The sequence below is a fragment of the Brachycentrus maculatus genome, unplaced genomic scaffold (genome assembly GCF_059751285.1).
Source record: "Brachycentrus maculatus isolate JH-2025_06_01 unplaced genomic scaffold, ASM5975128v1 h1tg000007l, whole genome shotgun sequence".
NCBI lineage: Eukaryota > Metazoa > Arthropoda > Insecta > Trichoptera > Brachycentridae > Brachycentrus > Brachycentrus maculatus.
This window is the reverse complement of record NW_028280762.1, coordinates 2,248,152-2,265,826: the sequence shown is the minus strand read 5'-3', so window position 1 is coordinate 2,265,826 and position 17,675 is coordinate 2,248,152. Positions and strand designations below refer to the sequence as shown.

The following is a 17,675-nucleotide window of genomic DNA, read 5'->3' as shown; positions in this document are numbered from 1 at the left end:
AAATATTAAGCCACTTATTGAATTTTTTACTGTGCAACAGATCTTTTTAGGTAAAACCTGAATGTTTTTTCTCCATTTGAAAAATATTTAGTATATTGAAAAAATAATTAAACAATACTTTTTTTTCAAAATACAAAAAACAAAACTTTTTCTCTGTAGTGGGTAAATAGTAAGTTAAAAATATGCCGCTTTTGCTGGGATATAGTACATTTTCTGGGCAATCCGAAAACATGCACAACTGAAAATTGACGATTTTTGATATTTGACGTTGTTGAAAGCAGTGAGCGATTTGTGAACTACACAGCTGCAGATTAAGGGGTGGGGGACCCCTATAAAATTTTTACTTACCTAACTAATTCTGAAAAAAAATAATCACTTAATTAAAATATATACAAATATATGCGTATATACTATACAAACCATTATTTTTTAAATTTTTGTAAATAAATAATACTTATGTACAAATATTATATTACGCTGCTAATAAAAAAAAATGTGCGATCCTTGGGTTTGATGTGAGCTGCAAGAGTTTTTATGTTTTATGGCTTCTAATTTGGAAATTGGGTTTTTCGACAACAATGTAACAAGTATTAATGATTTTAGCATTGCCCCCCAAGACATTCAAAATCGCCCCCCGGCAGGGCGCACGCCCCACATTGGGAAACACTGGCCTAAAGCAAGAAATACGATTTGTTATCTATGGATTTTTTAACACGGACATATTTCATATATTTATGGTCTCTTTTCCTCGTTAATTTCTGTAGCACGAATAAAAGGTCGTCCTTTGTGTATTTATCGCGTGCGTGATATGAAAGTTTCAATTATCTTCTCACTGAATATGCGTCTCCATGATTATCGCGTGACTTTTATGAGATTTATATCGTTACCAATTTATTAAATATACTTTTATAATATTACTTGTCTCAATACTTTGTTTTTAAATACCCTAAATGTCATTACGTAAGTTTTATACGAGGTGTAAACTTTTTATGGCAATCAATGAAATCTTTTGTTGATGTGAGTAGGTACTTACCAATTTTACGATTGCATTTTTAACGTTTCCTACTAACAAAATTGAAGTTAAAAGTTCGATCGCCATCTATGGACATGTTGAAGGATTATTTAATTCAATTAAATAAAGATAATTGATTTAGTTTAGTAAAAAGAGAGGTCGCGAAGTAATAATATTCGGTTAGGTATGATTCATTTGTTTATCTCAACATAGGAAACATATTGCTAAGCTCAGTCGTAGAATAGCGGACGTGAGATCCGAAGGTCCCATGTTCAAATTCAGGAGAAGCAGTTGCTTTTTTCTGATACACAATTGTTTCGTATTATAATTATTTCCTTTTAAAAAATACAATTTTATGCAAAAAACAAAATGGCTAAAATGAATTACTGGCTACCAAAATATTAAATCAGTAGCCATATATTTCTTTCCATAGATCAAATGGAAGTTTCTTACAACGTTCGAAATTCAAACTGCATTTTAACCTTGCCTTAATTAAACACCATTCGATATTCGCCTCTAACTAGTTGCTAAAGTCACATCGTAACGGCCATATTGGCCTGCATTCGCGAATGCATACAATATCTGGATTAGCACTAATAAACCTTATTAGGAGTCTTAGAGTAGGTACTTGGCGGAAAAATGTAAACTCGACATTTTTCTGATCTTGTTAGCCTACTTTTCTAATGTGCTGGCAAGAAAATTTTCCATATCCATACAAAGCGAATTTTTCTCCCTTTCAGTTTTCAAGCATAAATTATGCTTAGATACAATATAGGCCAGTTCTCAAAACAGGCTTTACAATCGATTTTTTGACATAAAGATTTTTTCAAACGTATCAAGACCTGTCATTCTATAGCCAACTTTTGTCGTTTTCTTTGATGGCTGTCAATGTTTGGTAAATTGACAGAAAACAAATTATATTTTTCTATCAAATTTTGTTTAGTAATAAAAAAGTTTAAAAAATATAAAAACTAATAAATGAAATAATAATAATAAATAATGTTATCAAAACAATAGAAGTTTTTTATGCTGGGTGTAATATTTTGACAGCACTAAATATTATGTAATAGACAGGACCATAGACTATGAATAATAAACAATTGATCATTCGTGGGCATTGTAACAAATTTTCCTTTAAAATTTCGTTCAACTTTATTTATTTTTTTAAATGAACTTTCATTCTGAGAGACGGCAATTTACTAGAAAAAATTCTTTATTAAAAAACGGTTCATGTATGAATGTATATTGCCAAGGAAAACTCAGCTTTAGTCCCCTCGATGACTTGTATTTATACTCGTTTGTCTCAAAGCGAGTATAAACATGAGCCGCGCGTGAATGCTACACACAGAGAACAGTGTGTAATAAATGGTATCTACAAAAATAAATTTCATTTTTTTAAATATAGTTTTAGCGTTTTAAAAATTGCCATGTTGTCAGCATCTCAAGATTTTTCGTGCTATATTGAACCCATTGAACGTGTTAACAGTGCGGCCTTCGTACCACCCCATCTAATAATCCCATACTGTACAATAGACTGACATAATAATAAATTTGGATAATTTATGTGGCGCTTTTTTCGTAAAATACTACAAAACATATTATATTTTCAGTAATTGTTTTGTATATTTAATGTAACTGCAGACAGTTGGTAGAATTCCATTTTAATTTTTTGGGTAATATATAAAAAATTAAACAATTTTATTGGATTGAATTCTACTTTTATTTACATATATCGGTAGTGTAAAGGCAAAGGGGTATATCTGTCTCAGACCAAATTTTACAGTAGAGCAATAACAAACTTATGAAATTAAATAAATCATTTGTTTTATGTATTTTTATATGTACATATCTTAATAAAACTTAATAAGTATTGCAACTACAGCTATATCCTTTTGCTAGATTATGCAATACACTTTTTTGAACATTTTGTGAAACAAACATAGAAAATGAAAAATTTGACAGATATACCCCTTTATCATTACACTACCGATATATGACAATATGTGACGCGTTCCGTCTTATTAAGACATTATCAAACACACTCAAAGAGTTTGTTTGATAATGTCTTAATAAGACGAAACGCGTCACATGTTATCTTATTTATTTAAATAAAAGTAAGTAAAATTCAATCCAATAACCTTGTTTAATTTTGGACATATTCCCAAAAAAATTTGGATATATTACCCAAAAAATTAATTTGTATTTAGGGTATTTTTAATGAGTACATTCTTCTTTTGCTCCGAGTCGCATCGTAGCCATCGTTATTCCCGACCTATTTAAAAGATGGACCGGCACTGTGCGAGGGAGTAGAATGCCAACCGAGGTTAGCAGGCCATCTGTGTCCCGGGGCTAGCTCGCTAGTTCCACATACTTCCAACCCACTTTCTAACCGTAATATGTGCTAAACAAACAAGCTTTCTTTCATACTTTTCTCCCCCTATTTCTATGGTATACCACGAAATTACCAACCTCCCAGTTACATGAATAGTTTTTTTTTAAAATCAATATTTGCATTTATTTATTTGTTCGCCCTCAAATATCGCATTTAACCGTTTTGGGCCATTATCAAAAATATATTAGACGTACTCTCTCCCAGTTACATGAATAGTTTTTTTTTAAATCAATATTTGCATTTATTTATTTGTTTGCCCTCAAATATCGCATTTAACCGTTTTGGTCCATTATCGAAATATATTAGACGTACTCTCTCCCAGTTACATGAATAGTTTTTTTTTTAAATCAATATTTGCATTTATTTATTTGTTTGCCCTCAAATATCGCATTTAACCGTTTTGGTCCATTATCGAAATATATTAGACCTACTCTCTCCTAGTTACATGAATAGTTTTTTTTAAATCAATATTTGCATTTATTTATTTTTTTGCCCTCAAATACTGGATTTAACAGTTTCGGGCCATTATGAAAATACGTTAGACGTCTTCTCATAATAACAAATTATATCACATAATATATATTTTTGGAAACAATATTTCCATTTTTTTTTCTGCTTAAATACTGGATTTAACCATTTTGAGCCATTATCAGAATATGTTTGACGACTATCATAATAACGCTGTTTTTTTTTCGTAACAGTATTTGCATTTATTTATTTGTGCACGTTCAAATACTAAACGTTTTGAGCCATTATCTAAATATATCAAACATAGTCTCATAATATTTTTTTTCAATATAATATTCGCATTTATATATTTGTTTTCGCTCAAATACTGGATTTAACCGTTTCGGGTTAAGTTATTCACCGATTGCTTTGGAATTCGGACACAATTTTGCATTCGAGTACGCGCGTTTTCATATACACCTATGACAGATAAAAACATGTTTTTAAAAATAGCTTTTGAACCCAATGGCAGCTCCATCTATTTGAAAGTAAAATCAACACACGCTATACTAACATCGCTCATGGCGAACATCATGCTTCTTGACACTGCTGTCATTTAATTTTTAAATATTTTCGATTGCATTGTTGTTTCGTAGATTTTCGTTGCTTCACGAGCATTGTCAAATGAAACATATAAGAAATGGGTAGGTACTTTCTGTTTTCTTTTTTTTTCCATTCAACCAGACTGAGGCACGACAACGCATGGCCGGGCACAGCTAGTTAAAAATACAATTAAAACCCGTTTTATTTATCGTATGGTAATAAATTCCTATTCCACAGATAAATTGTCCATCTATTTGAAATACAGATCTTTCCTATCCAATTTCTTACATTTTTTTATCCTTCCATAAATATAATTCGAGGATACCAACGCAGTATTCGAATCGGGGAATTAAATTTTCGGTCGTAAAATAACGAAAAATAATCAAAGTTATGCCCTGCCTACACAGACATTCTAAATTTATTCAATACGAAGTATCTTCAATGCAAAAATAAATTTGTTTTATTATACACAACATAATTTCATTTTTATGAATATATTTAACCCTACAGGGTTGGACCATTATACTTTTACGTAATTTCTCTAATCCCTCATCCGCACCCAATGGTGCAAAGGGCACTGCATCAATTTGATGCAATTTTACGTTGAACGTAAATTATTTATAAGGTAATTAGTCCTGCGCTTCTGGTACCTGCGCAGGGAAATATCAAATAAAAATTAGACTGGAAAAATACATGTTTATTTTGACCCACCGTGGGGATCGAACCCGGGACCTCCAGCATGGTAGCTAAACGCGGTAACCACTACACTACGGAGGCGGACAAACATACATATTTGTGTTCAAAATCGGGAGTCGAAATTATCGGCGTGTATGTATGAGAAGATGTATGAATGTTGAAAAAGCGATGATTGTGTGCAAAGATAAATATGTGTGGCATTCTATTCTCTCTTCCTACCCTTTCGGGGAAGCGGCGTGATGGTTAGTTAGTTTGGAAGTACCTTTAAAATAAAGTGACTAAAATAAGGTAACGTCTTGTATGGGCACTTCTTGTATACGTACCTTTGGCTCCAACAAAAAAATCTTTATCTCTCTTCTTTCATTCTTATGAATTGCACATGTCTAGCGCCGACACGCACGCTTTATGGCAACACAGTTTATATCTCGACGATGCTGTAAATTGGTTCACATTAATTATCGCATTAAGGCAAAGCGTCCGGAGCGGATCAAATTTAAAATGAACAGAGGAAGGTTGTATTATCATGGTCGCCATAAATCACGGCTTGGAAAGAATTCTCGGTTGGGGTAGTCCGGAACGCCTACTACCCCCCCCAAGAGAGATAAGGGTTTGTCGTCCACAAAGTATTTAAATTTTTCTTGCAACCTTTTTATCTCAAGCACATGTCATCATTCTGCGTTTGGTTAAACGTTTAACTTTGCTATATCGCAGTCATACAAGAGAAAGTGACCAAGTGCATTTTTTACAAAAACGTGATCATTGACTATTTGATACCCTGACTATTGACTATTTTGTCCCTGAAAAAAATCTCAAAGGATTTTAAACTTGGAAGTATAATATCATCATCATCTTCTAAAGGCAGCGCCTTGTAGTGTCAGCCACTTGTCTCTGTCAGTCGCCATCCTCTTGAGCTGCGAATAGGAGGAGACGTCCATGAGCCGCTTCAAATCCTGGAAGTATGAAGTTCTTGGGCGGCCTCTTGTTCGTTTTCCCAAGATTCTTCCTTCGAAGATGTTGCTAAGAAAGGTGCTATTTCTAATTGAGTGCCCTATTAGCTTGGCCTTCCTCTTCAAAATATGATTTAAAAGCTCTCTTCTTTCTTTTACGTCCTGCAACACCTTTTCGTTGGACTTCCTTACAACCCATGATGTCTTGGTCATCTTCCTCCAAACCCACATCTCAAATGCTTCAAGCCGGTCTTTTTCGTACTTTTGGATGTATAATATAGTATAATATATTGACTTGTTAAAAATGACCAACTGCGTTAATGTTTATTTTCTTGCCAAGCAAAAGTGACTTAAATGGCCCTCCTGAACATTTTCCGTTTTGTTAGTTGGTCACTTTCTCCTGTACGACTACGATATATCTTTTTTTAAATGTAATATTTTTTTAGTAATTAGATCGAACCCGGGATCTCCGGCAATATAATACAAAGTGCCGACGATTATCATATCATGCTGTCGGTCTCCTGATGTCGTAACTGTGTTTGCATGAATTTCATGGAGAACATTTGTTTTTTCATTAATTGATTCGGCAGTCACACTATGGTAATATCTTTCCATTTTTTATTTAAAATTTACTTGGTAATTACCACTGTTTCTTCAAATCTATTGTTACACGTGTTTCGATGCTTTCATCATCATATCGGCGTTAATGCTCATGCAATTATTATTGCATGGTGTACGATCGAAATGAAATATCGGGTATGAAACGCCGACTACTACGGCTTAGATTGTAAAATTATTTAAAAAAAAGTGAAATTGTAAAATTATTGTATGAATCAATGATTTCTTTTTATTTTTTTATTTTTTTTGTATTTATATTGTGTTAAAAAATAACGAAAAAATATCTAAAAAGAACTCCACTCATAAGACACATAAGGTGGCTTTGTGGGTAACCGAAAAAAATGTAAATGTATACATATATGTTGATGTACATGTACTGATATATTTTTTATCAAATAAATGAATTTCTAAAGAAGGAAAAAAGATTGAAATAAATCGACCGAATAATAAAATAAAAATAAATCTGTGCCAGTAGCTTTTCGGAAAATTCAGTCTATTTTCGTGTCTCTGTTTTTTTTAAAGCCCAATTGGTTTTTCTTTATGTCCTCGTAAGCGTTTTTCAAAGAACTCCGCTGGGATTTTATGTTTTCATTTTTCTCATTTGTAATTTCAATTGTCGAATCACTGTGGATCGTCAATTCGGTTGGGTTTAAACCAAATTTATTTATTAAGTACGATTTTTCGTTTAATGTTTAAAATTTTTTTTTCTGCAATTCTGTAACTGTTGATCGCAAATATGACATATTTTACAGCCTTTGACGCTGCGAAGTTTACTTAAAAAACGCTAATTTACATTTTTACTCGCGTTGGAATATTTTATAATACGAGAAAATATTTGCAAAAAATTTCGGTAAATTTTCTCACTGAAAAGCTCCGACAGTAAATTTAACAGATTTTATCACCTAGAATCTCGGTCCTAGATATTCGGAATTTATGCGCCGAGTTAATAAAAATTATGACAAAAAAATATTTTCTACTGAAAATATCATTTGGTTGTTCTCACTTTAAAATCAAATAGCGTCGCAAAGAATTTTCTCATTTAAAAATCATCCCATGGCTTATGTTCTTTTTTCATTTTTAATTTCCTTTTTGCATGACATCACACACTTGTATTTTAATAATTAATATTTGTTTTGTCTTTTCGTTTTTACACCAATCAGTAATCTATACATACAATAAATGATCAATTTAACATTGCATCAATTTGATGCAGTGCCCTATGCACCAATAGGTGCGGATAAGGGTCAGCAGTAGTGGTAGTAAATATTGATGTCAATAACCGATTTGTATATAAATGAATGAAAAACGCGTCACAAAATATAATTTTTTAAAATTTTAATTTTGGAGATGGATAATTTACATAGGACTATTTTCGTAAAATACCTACCGTAGAACGGGGCTACTTGAACTTTGATGTGTTACTTGAGCCCAGTACAAAAAAGATTTACATCTGTTGTATTTGGTCTACAATAATGAACGTATCGACATGATTCATTGTTTCCCTGGCAGGTGACACTTATTGTCACGATACTTCGATCGATACCACGATCTAAATATTTTTTTTGTACTGGGCTCAAGTAACACATCAAAGTTCAAGTAGCCTCGTTCTACGGTACTTTAAGGACACTTATAAAGACATGGATAGTGGTAGGTTAAAAAATAAGGATCGATCTCAAGGTGTCAAGTAGGTGGAGTCTGGGTAGAATAAAAAGGAGTCAACGCATTTTTTTTTATTTATTTAAAATATTTACATTTTTATTTATAACATAATACATTTGAAATATTTATACATATGGATAACTTTTATATTTCGATTCGCTGTGCCTCTCCAAAAAAGAAACTGAGCTCTTGTGCTTGTAGAGGGACTTACACTTGTGGTTTAATGTTATATAATAAATGTTATATAATAGTCTTTTTTTATAAATTTTTTCAAGATTTATGTGTTATGAGCTTTAATTTTTTTCTCAAGTATTTTTATACCATCTTTTTTTTTTTATTTCTTCAGGAAGTTTATTGAAAAGTTTAATTGCCAAATATTTGAAGTTTTTCTGAAATTGCTTAGTGTTGCATTTTGGAGTAGAAAAATCGTTTGAGAATCTCGATGTTAAACTTTTTTTTATGTTCGAATAATTGTCACCCTTTAGTATTTGAAAAATTGCGTTTTTTTTATAAATGGTTTCTATATTTGGGACTTGAAATTTTTGAAATAATAACTTTGTTGGATAAATATTTTTTGTTCAAAATAACTTTAATTATGGTTTTCTGTACTATTTTCACAGAGTTCAGTATGTTGTTGTATGAGCCTCCCCGTGCAAAAATGGCATACTGTAGTAGTGAGTGTACAATAGCATAGTAAACTCTTTTTAGGTTGTCGATGTTCAGTATGTTTCGAATTCTAATAAATATATATATTATTATTACACCTTCTCGGTCTTCTTGGTCCGGATGAAGAGCGAGAAGTGGGAAATGGGTGGTGTAGCTTTATTGTTGTGTTGTTGCGTTGCAGGTGATGATGGCGCTGGCCACGCACCTGCAGACGGTGGAGGCGGAGAAGCAGAAGCTGCGCACGCAGGTGCGGCGCCTGTGCCAAGAGAACGCCTGGTTGCGCGACGAGCTGGCTGCCGCGCAGCAGCGCCTGCAGGCCGCCGAGCAGCGCGTGGCGCAGCTCGAGGAGGAGAACAGCCACCTCTCCTTCATGGCCTCCATCAAGTCAGTACAACACTCTCCACTTGTTCACAATACTCATCAATCTTACCACTAAAAATACCATTTGTTGTTACAAAAATTATTACATTTTATTTCATCAACCAGACATTTCTTCTTATAAAATATCTTATTCCAATCGCGCTGTACCTCTTCAAAAATGAGACTAGGGCTTGGAGAGGGATTTACACTGAATATTTATTTACCGTTAAATACTTTATGACATTAAATATTATTTTTTAACATCTCATCAAAGATGAAGAAGAATATGGAAGTCTGGGCATTTACGGGGCTGACGACCGTCATCGGCTGGTTTAAGTGATCACTTTACACACGTGTAACATTCACCAATTCTACCCATTATTGACAACCACACTACTCAAATTCTTGGAAGTTCTATATATATGAACCAATTTAGAAACCTTGTTCTTGAATCACTAGAACTTAACTAGAGACATCTATTGGTGGGATGTAAATAAGCTTTTTACTAAGCAGAAACTCATATTAGTATGTGAGGTCCGAATCCTGGATTATAATCACACACATGAGAAACGCCAGAAAATACCATTTTCATTTTTATTTCAGCTTATAATTTGACCAGATAATTTATTTACAACATTTTGAGTGTGTCAAAATAAATAAATAGTATTTGGACACACTCAAAATGTTGTACATTAAATATTAACGACATAATACTTTTCTTTACTTTTTTTTATATATTTTTTAAATTCTCAAGTATTGCTGCCATTTTTGTAATAGTAATTTAATGTTCTTTTTTTGTATTAGTTTTTTTTTGAGTAATTTAATTTCCTCTTTCTTAATATTCGAGGGTGGCTATTAAAATACAGTGGAACCTCTTATAACGAGCATAATTTGTTCCACTATCTTACTTGTTAATCAAACACTCATCAAAGGGAAAAAATCCCAAAGAAATCAATGTGAAATACGAACAAGCTCTCCTCCATAATTTCTTGCTATGAAACATGATGCAACTTCATAAGCTCTTCGGTGGTCAGCTAGACTGTGCTCTTTGACAAGCTCTTCAATATCGTTGCTATCCACCTCTAGTCCCGGCGTGGAAGTCCCGGCCCACAATTAAATGTTGTGAAAAAGGAAATTACCCTTTCTGTGTAACTCATGCGAAACTAAGGGAGCATTTTTTTCAGATTATTTTAACTCTTTATATAAATTACTTGTTATGAGAGGTTCCACGATACCCAAATTTTTTTTTGGATTATTTCGTGTTGCATTTTGTTATTTTAGAATAATTTTAGATTTACATTTTTATAATTTTTTTTCATGCATAAATAATATTATTTTTTTTACAAATGCTTACACGGGGACTTTTGAAATCAATGTTTTTTTTGGTATATATTTTTTTATTAAATGTCACAACGTGTTGCCCGAATTTCACATACACATACCAAATATGTGATGTAAAAAAACTTGCTGCATTTTTGGATTCAGCATACAAAAATATTGTACATCAATTAAACTAATTTCAAGAGTAGCAATATTTTAATATTTGTACACAAGTTTGTGAATTTGTCTGCTTAGTAAAATCACAAAAAATATCTTATGGATATGAATATTTGTAGATTAGTCGACTGAGAATTCCTCAATTAAATATGTATTTTCAGATCAAGATGCCAATTCCATCACATTGAGTAGTTCACTTGAAGTTTCCAATAAATCTAACATCTGGCCTTTTATTTGGTGGCAGTTAGAAATTTGGTTGAATTAATTTAAAGAGATTTTACATTTAAACATATTTATTATTATTTATATGAGTTTTGTCCGCCTCCGTAGTGTAATAGTCAGCACGCTCGGCTATCATTCTGAAGGTCCCGGGTTCGATTCCCAGGGGGGTCAAATAAATATAAGTGATTTTTCACTCTAATATTTATTCCATATTACCCTGGACTGGTACCTGAAGCGGAGGGCTGATCACCTTTCCTTCGTGTGTTAACAATCAAGATAACACTGCGTTTGTATGATGCAGTGCCCTATGCACCATTGGGGTGCGGATAAGGGTTTGATATATAATTTTTTTTATATGAGTGTTAACATTAGTATATTTGTTCCAGAAAATATGATAGTGACATAAATGAAGAAGACAGCAATAGGACCGGCAGCGACAGGCCCGGAACGGGCAAGCAGGATGACCCCATGGTGGACCTGTTTCCTGACGATGAGCAGGAGGAGAGAAATAGTGAGTTAATAGTTATTATATATAAATACATCACCTGATGTATTTATATATAATTAAAATGTTTTGCATAAATGTTGAGTGTAATAGCACTAAATTTGCAATTAAAGTAAACTTTCATTTTCATATGTAATTTCAGTTTGTTCCATGTGTTGCCACTGCTTAAAATTCGTAAATTGTATGTTTAACAGATTAATGACAAGTGTATAATATGTATTGGGTACCATAAGTAATGCGGTTTTTTTAAAGAACTGTTATTTTTCATAATTAAAGTAAGTCTTTTTTTATCGTAAAAGATATTCTATTTCACTTTCTACAATGCTCTTCCGTCTATCTGGTAGATTTTTCATAACCTTTTTTCGAAATTCACTGGTCCTTGACAATTAATACTCCTCCACCACCTACGTTTCAGAACGAGGCTCAACTTTTAGGCTGTAGTTTCCGGCTCGAAATTTCTGTAACTATCGTTGACATTGGCTTTTGTTTATTGTCCGACCGTCATATACTGTATCAGAATTTTCGCAGCATTGTTCATGCCAAATATGCTCATTTGTCATTTCCATTATAACATTGCTAAAATAACCCTTTAAATCTAACTACACTTCAAAACTTGCACAAAAATGAGAACAATGTGAAATTACTACCTGCATTTATAAAAAGTTGATTAGGGTAGTTTATCTCCTACCCCTTCGATTTGAAATTCATGCAATTGAAAATACCACCATTACTTTTAGGATGACCCAATATTTTATGATTGGCTGAAGTATACGGTGTCAGTCCAACACTTGCGTAAGTTTTATATTCATCTGTTTATTTGTCCTCAGCCATGTCTCCGACGCCGCCATCGCAGTTTGCCCAGCAGGTGAACACCGGGTTCGAGATCCCGGCGCGCCTTCGCACGCTGCACAACCTGGTGATCCAGTACGCCTCGCAGGGCCGCTACGAGGTGGCCGTGCCCCTGTGCAAGCAGGCCCTCGAGGACCTGGAGAAGACTTCGGGCCACGACCACCCCGACGTGGCCACCATGCTCAACATCCTGGCCCTTGTCTACAGGTCAGTTGTGCACACGTCACCCGGAACCGGTAGTTCAATCGGATCACCTGGTGAAGCAGCAAGCCTCACCCTATCATTATGTAATTCTTCTTTTGTAATAATTTTGTAAAATAAATATGGTACCCATAGACTACATCATGGGCATCAACATTTTCAGCAGTCGGGCTAGATTTTAGAAATCAGATTTCTTACCGGGCCGTAAAACAAAATTTCTTTCATTATTCAAAGCAAACATGAAATATATTGTTTTTTTTTTAAAGATGATGTAACAAAAATATGAATCAAACATATTAATAGGATAAGAGTTATTAGATAATTAATAGGATAAAGAGGCAATATAAAAAAAATTATAATTTGTGAGACTAAGTGCATCAATGTTGATACGTTAACGACTTATGTTCTTGCTACACCCAAACAGTTTTCCAAATTATCATCAGTGATTCTTGTTCTCATTTGAGATTTGATATGTTTCATTCGACTAGTATCATGGCTACTGTATAACTAGCTTTTACATGGCATTTTGACTTTGAGTCGCTCACTTATAGCAGCTTGTATTCTTATCAATGTGTATTTAAAAGTAGATTGCAAAATGTTGTGATACTTCCATATATGGGATATGATACGAACTACGCCCGATGGTTTTATGTACACTTAAAGAAAAAATGTGTGAAATGTTCCGCGGGCCACATGTAGACAGTCAGCGGGCCGCATGCGGGCCGCGGGTTGGCCACCCTTGGACTACATCGTTCCTTTTCAGTCAATGCCCCATCGTTTAGAGGAGACCTGCTAAGGAACTGTCAGCAATGGATGTTCTGGGTAGCGAGAATTCAATGTCAAAAAGGCGTGTTTGATTAATCAAGACGGATCCGAGGGGGGGTTGGAACCCCTCATGTATGAATTTTAATTCAATGGGTTTTTTGATGCCCCCCTTCAGATCACGTGCAATTTTCGAATGATCAGTACAGGAAAGGTTAAGGCTCTAAGGACATATATAAATTGCACAGTTTATGCCCATGAATCACCATTTTTGGTGGCAATTAAAATTATCTAAGTCTATTTTGTTAAATTTTATGATTAATCAATTAATCAATATTTATTATTTTCATAGAAGAAAATAATTTAATCGCAAGTCACCCATATAAATTATTTAAAAATTTATATTATTTTTTCGTAGGGACCAAAACAAGTACAGGGAAGCAGCCAACTTGTTAAATGACGCCCTTAGCATCCGAGAAACTACCCTCGGAGAGAACCATCCCGCCGTTGCCGCTACCCTTAATAATTTGGCTGTACTTTATGGAAAACGAGGTAAATATATCTTCAATCCAAAGGTATTTGTTATTTTGGTATAAAAACAAATACATATACGTTTGATTTAAATTGCTTAATTTGATATCAAAATACAAGCTGCTAATTTTAAAAATTCTTTTTTCTAATTAAAATACTAAGAAAAATATAATGAAAATGTAACTTTGTTTTAAAATCATGATAAATATTTTACTATAACATAATTATAATGTCCACCGGTTTCGAAGCTAACCGCTTCTTTATCAAGACTGCTTAGTACTAGTATTAATCAGTCTTGATAAAGAAGCGGTTAGCTTCGAAACCGGTAGACATTATAATTATGTTAAAATAAAATATTTATAGTGATTTTAAAACAAAGTTACATACTAATTATAAAATAGAAAATCACAAAGTTAGTGCTTCAAATATAAACTTTATACTAAAAAAACACTATTATCATCCTGTATACCTGTTTTTTTTTCTTTATTTTATTGGTTAAATTAAGTAGATAGTTTGCCTTTAAACCCAATCAGCACTGAGCAAAAGAAAACCTTTTGTATTGTGTCTTTTTAAACATGTCCACGTGTTGTATGAAAAAAAGCAAACATTTATTTCAATCTGAATAATCACTTCTCAAAACTTTAAGTTCGAATCCGGGGTGGTCCTAAATTACAAGTTTACCTGTGATGATCGCACAGCAGACACATTTGTGCTTTGGCACGGACCTGTGTGCCTGCTACGGTTGTTAAGCTTATGAAACAGAAAAAAAATGTGACAGACTCAAAGGATAATTTGTATTTGAACAGGTAAATACAAGGAGGCTGAACCGCTGTGCAAGCGTGCTCTCGCGATCCGTGAAGCCGTATTAGGAAACCAGCATCCCGATGTCGCCAAGCAGCTCAATAACTTGGCGTTGCTTTGCCAAAACCAGGTTACTATTTTTTTCAAAATATTTTACAACAAATATTTTGGGTCTTAACGTTTCTAATATTTTATTATTGTTACAATTTCCAGGGAAAATATGATGAAGTAGAACGCTATTACCAGCGGGCCTTGGAGATCTATGAATTGAAACTTGGTCCCGATGACCCTAATGTCGCTAAAACAAAGAACAACTTGGCCTCTTCTTATCTTAAACAGGTATTTATTTATCAACAACACAATATCTCTAATAATGCCGTGTCACATTTTCACCAAATATTGAGTAGGCAAAAAAAGACAACTGTCTCTAGACAGCTTTCTAGTTGAAATGAATTAACCACTTGTAATAAATTCCGTAAAAAATAAAATAGTTATTATTTTATTTTATTATTTTTTGCTAATTGAAATCGCATTCTAGGTTGTTACTCTCCTTGACAATTTACAAATTTTTAATTTTATTTTGTTTTATTCTGAAGCGCAGGAGTGATCACCTTGCCTTCATATAATTAACGATCAAGATAACATTGCGTCAGTATGATGCAGTGCCCTATGCACCATTGGGTGCGGTTAGAATTTTTTTATTTGAATAAATGTTTTTAAATAAATTAATAAAAGAAAATTTTTTTCTGGGCATGGAATGCATTATTGTACTTTACATTGATTTATATGGATTTTTTTTCGCTTAATAAGTGTTTTACATAACAAGTAAGATTCTGAAAGAATTATTCTCGTTATGGGAGGTTCCACTGTAGTTTATTAGCTCAAATCGTCTAATGTCCCATTGGTTTCTTCCAGGGAAAATACAAGGAAGCGGAAATTCTCTACAAACAAGTGCTGACCCGAGCGCACGAACGGGAATTCGGAACTATCGATGGTAAGGAGTCCCAACCCCCGCCCTTAGCAGACATAATCTCTAGTAAAAAGAAATAATTATTGGACTCGGTGTCACTCCATGTACTTACCGCTCTCCATTACACGGCTGTAGATTGGTACATGTTGGTACATCCCCCGACCGCTGATTACACGGTGACATCGCACCGGACCAAGCTTGACCCGCCAACCAATCAACCTCTTTTCAATTTTCTAAAATTTTCACAGGGTGAAATTTGAGTAGGTGGGTCAGATTCAGATCTCAGTATTCGTTTAATAAATATATATCTTACCTCTGCTCAAATTTTGTACTTTTATAAACAAAAACTTAGTTTACAACATTTTGAGTGTGTCCAAATACTTGTTCACAAAATTTTATCTCCAATTACAGGAGTTATTTTCATATTATTGATTGACATCTCATCAAAAATTAAGTCACATACTAATATAAGAGTTTCTGCTTAGTAAAAAGCTTCTTTACATCTCACCAACAGATGTCTCTATTGAAGTTCTAGTGATTCAAGAACAAGGTTTCTAAATTGGTTCATATATATAGAACTTCCAAGAATTTGAGTAGTGTGGTTGTCAATACATAATGGGTAGAATTGGTGAATGTTACACGTGTGTAAAGTGATCACTTAAACCAGCCTATGACGGTCGTCAGCCCCGAAAATGCCCAGACTTCCATATTCTACTTCATCTGTGATGAGATGTCAAAAAATAATATAAAAAATTAGTTATATTGAATTGGTTTTACAGTATTATTTTGTTGTATGTTGATAGTTTTAAAAGCCAACATTTCAACAGCCTCGAAGCTTGTTGCCATGCGATATCACTGTGTGTAGGGGTTACCTTTAGTTAATTTGATTTCATATGACTTATCGCTTGACATTATTTTGTACACTTTTTAGATATACGATATATTTTATTTGGTGATTTTGTCTCTCGTTATATTGTAAAAAAAAGTTATTATTTTGCGAGAATTTTTATATTTTTTTTTTGCCATTCCTTTGCTGATTTGCTTCATGTTTTAAACCTTAGAATAAAACCAATATTGTATGTTATATTTGTGCCAATATCAAAAATGGAGAATATAATATACTAAGGAGTAAATAAAGTACCAGTGGTTCTAAACAAATGTTAGTGGTTATAATCTGTGTTCTGCGAAACCTGTCAACCCAACATTTTCCCCGTTTTTGACTCATTTTCAATAATCAGAAATTGAAATATGTACATAATTATTTTCCATTGCATTATGTTTTCTTCTAAGTACATGACAGCTTTATGATTACTCAACTATTCTTTATGGAAAAGATACTTATAATTGATTTAAAATACAGATAATTGTATTGTGGAAAAAGATTCCAATTTGTGAATTTTTAATACAACCATTAAAACTTTGTAAATGTATAAGTAAAGAAATGTTTTAAATATATCTTTATTTTACACATTTCAATACTATTACAGAAAATATTATTCTTCATTCTTGACATTGGTTATGGTAGCTTAAAAAAACATAAATTTTATTATGTTATTGAACATATACATATCAAGTAGTTGTGTATAAATATAGTTGGTATAATTAATTAGGTTTGGTAGTGTCTTTTCATATTAGTAAAAAATTGCATTTATTGTATTACTTATTATATAATTCAATACAATGCACACTATGGTGGCCTTATATCGCTCACTCCTTTCAAAAACGTCATAAATAAAAAATTGACAATTTTCAGTTGTGCATATTTTCGGAATGCCCAGAAAATGTACTTTATCCCTGCAAAAGCGGCATATTTTTAACTTAATATTTACCTACTACAGGGCAGAAAGTGTTGTTTTTGCATTTTGAAGAAAAGGTATTGTTTAATTATTTTTTTAAATATCCTTAATATTTTTCAAATGGAGAAAAAACCTTCAGGT

General features: G+C 33.0%; 1 protein-coding gene across 8 annotated transcripts in view; it reads left to right on the top strand.

The window, feature by feature from the left end:
- Klc (kinesin light chain) overlaps positions 1-17,675 on the top strand; it is a 104,490-nt gene that overhangs the window by 63,372 nt on the left and 23,443 nt on the right. For all 8 annotated transcript variants that reach the window (XM_088260353.1, XM_088260326.1, XM_088260335.1 and 5 more), the window contains 7 exons: positions 9,222-9,424; positions 11,506-11,630; positions 12,452-12,680; positions 13,855-13,988; positions 14,774-14,898; positions 14,982-15,107; positions 15,684-15,762. In XM_088260353.1, coding sequence (XP_088116479.1) covers positions 9,222-9,424; positions 11,506-11,630; positions 12,452-12,680; positions 13,855-13,988; positions 14,774-14,898; positions 14,982-15,107; positions 15,684-15,762 — 1,021 coding nt within the window. The remainder of the gene's footprint in view (positions 1-9,221; positions 9,425-11,505; positions 11,631-12,451; positions 12,681-13,854; positions 13,989-14,773; positions 14,899-14,981; positions 15,108-15,683; positions 15,763-17,675) is intronic.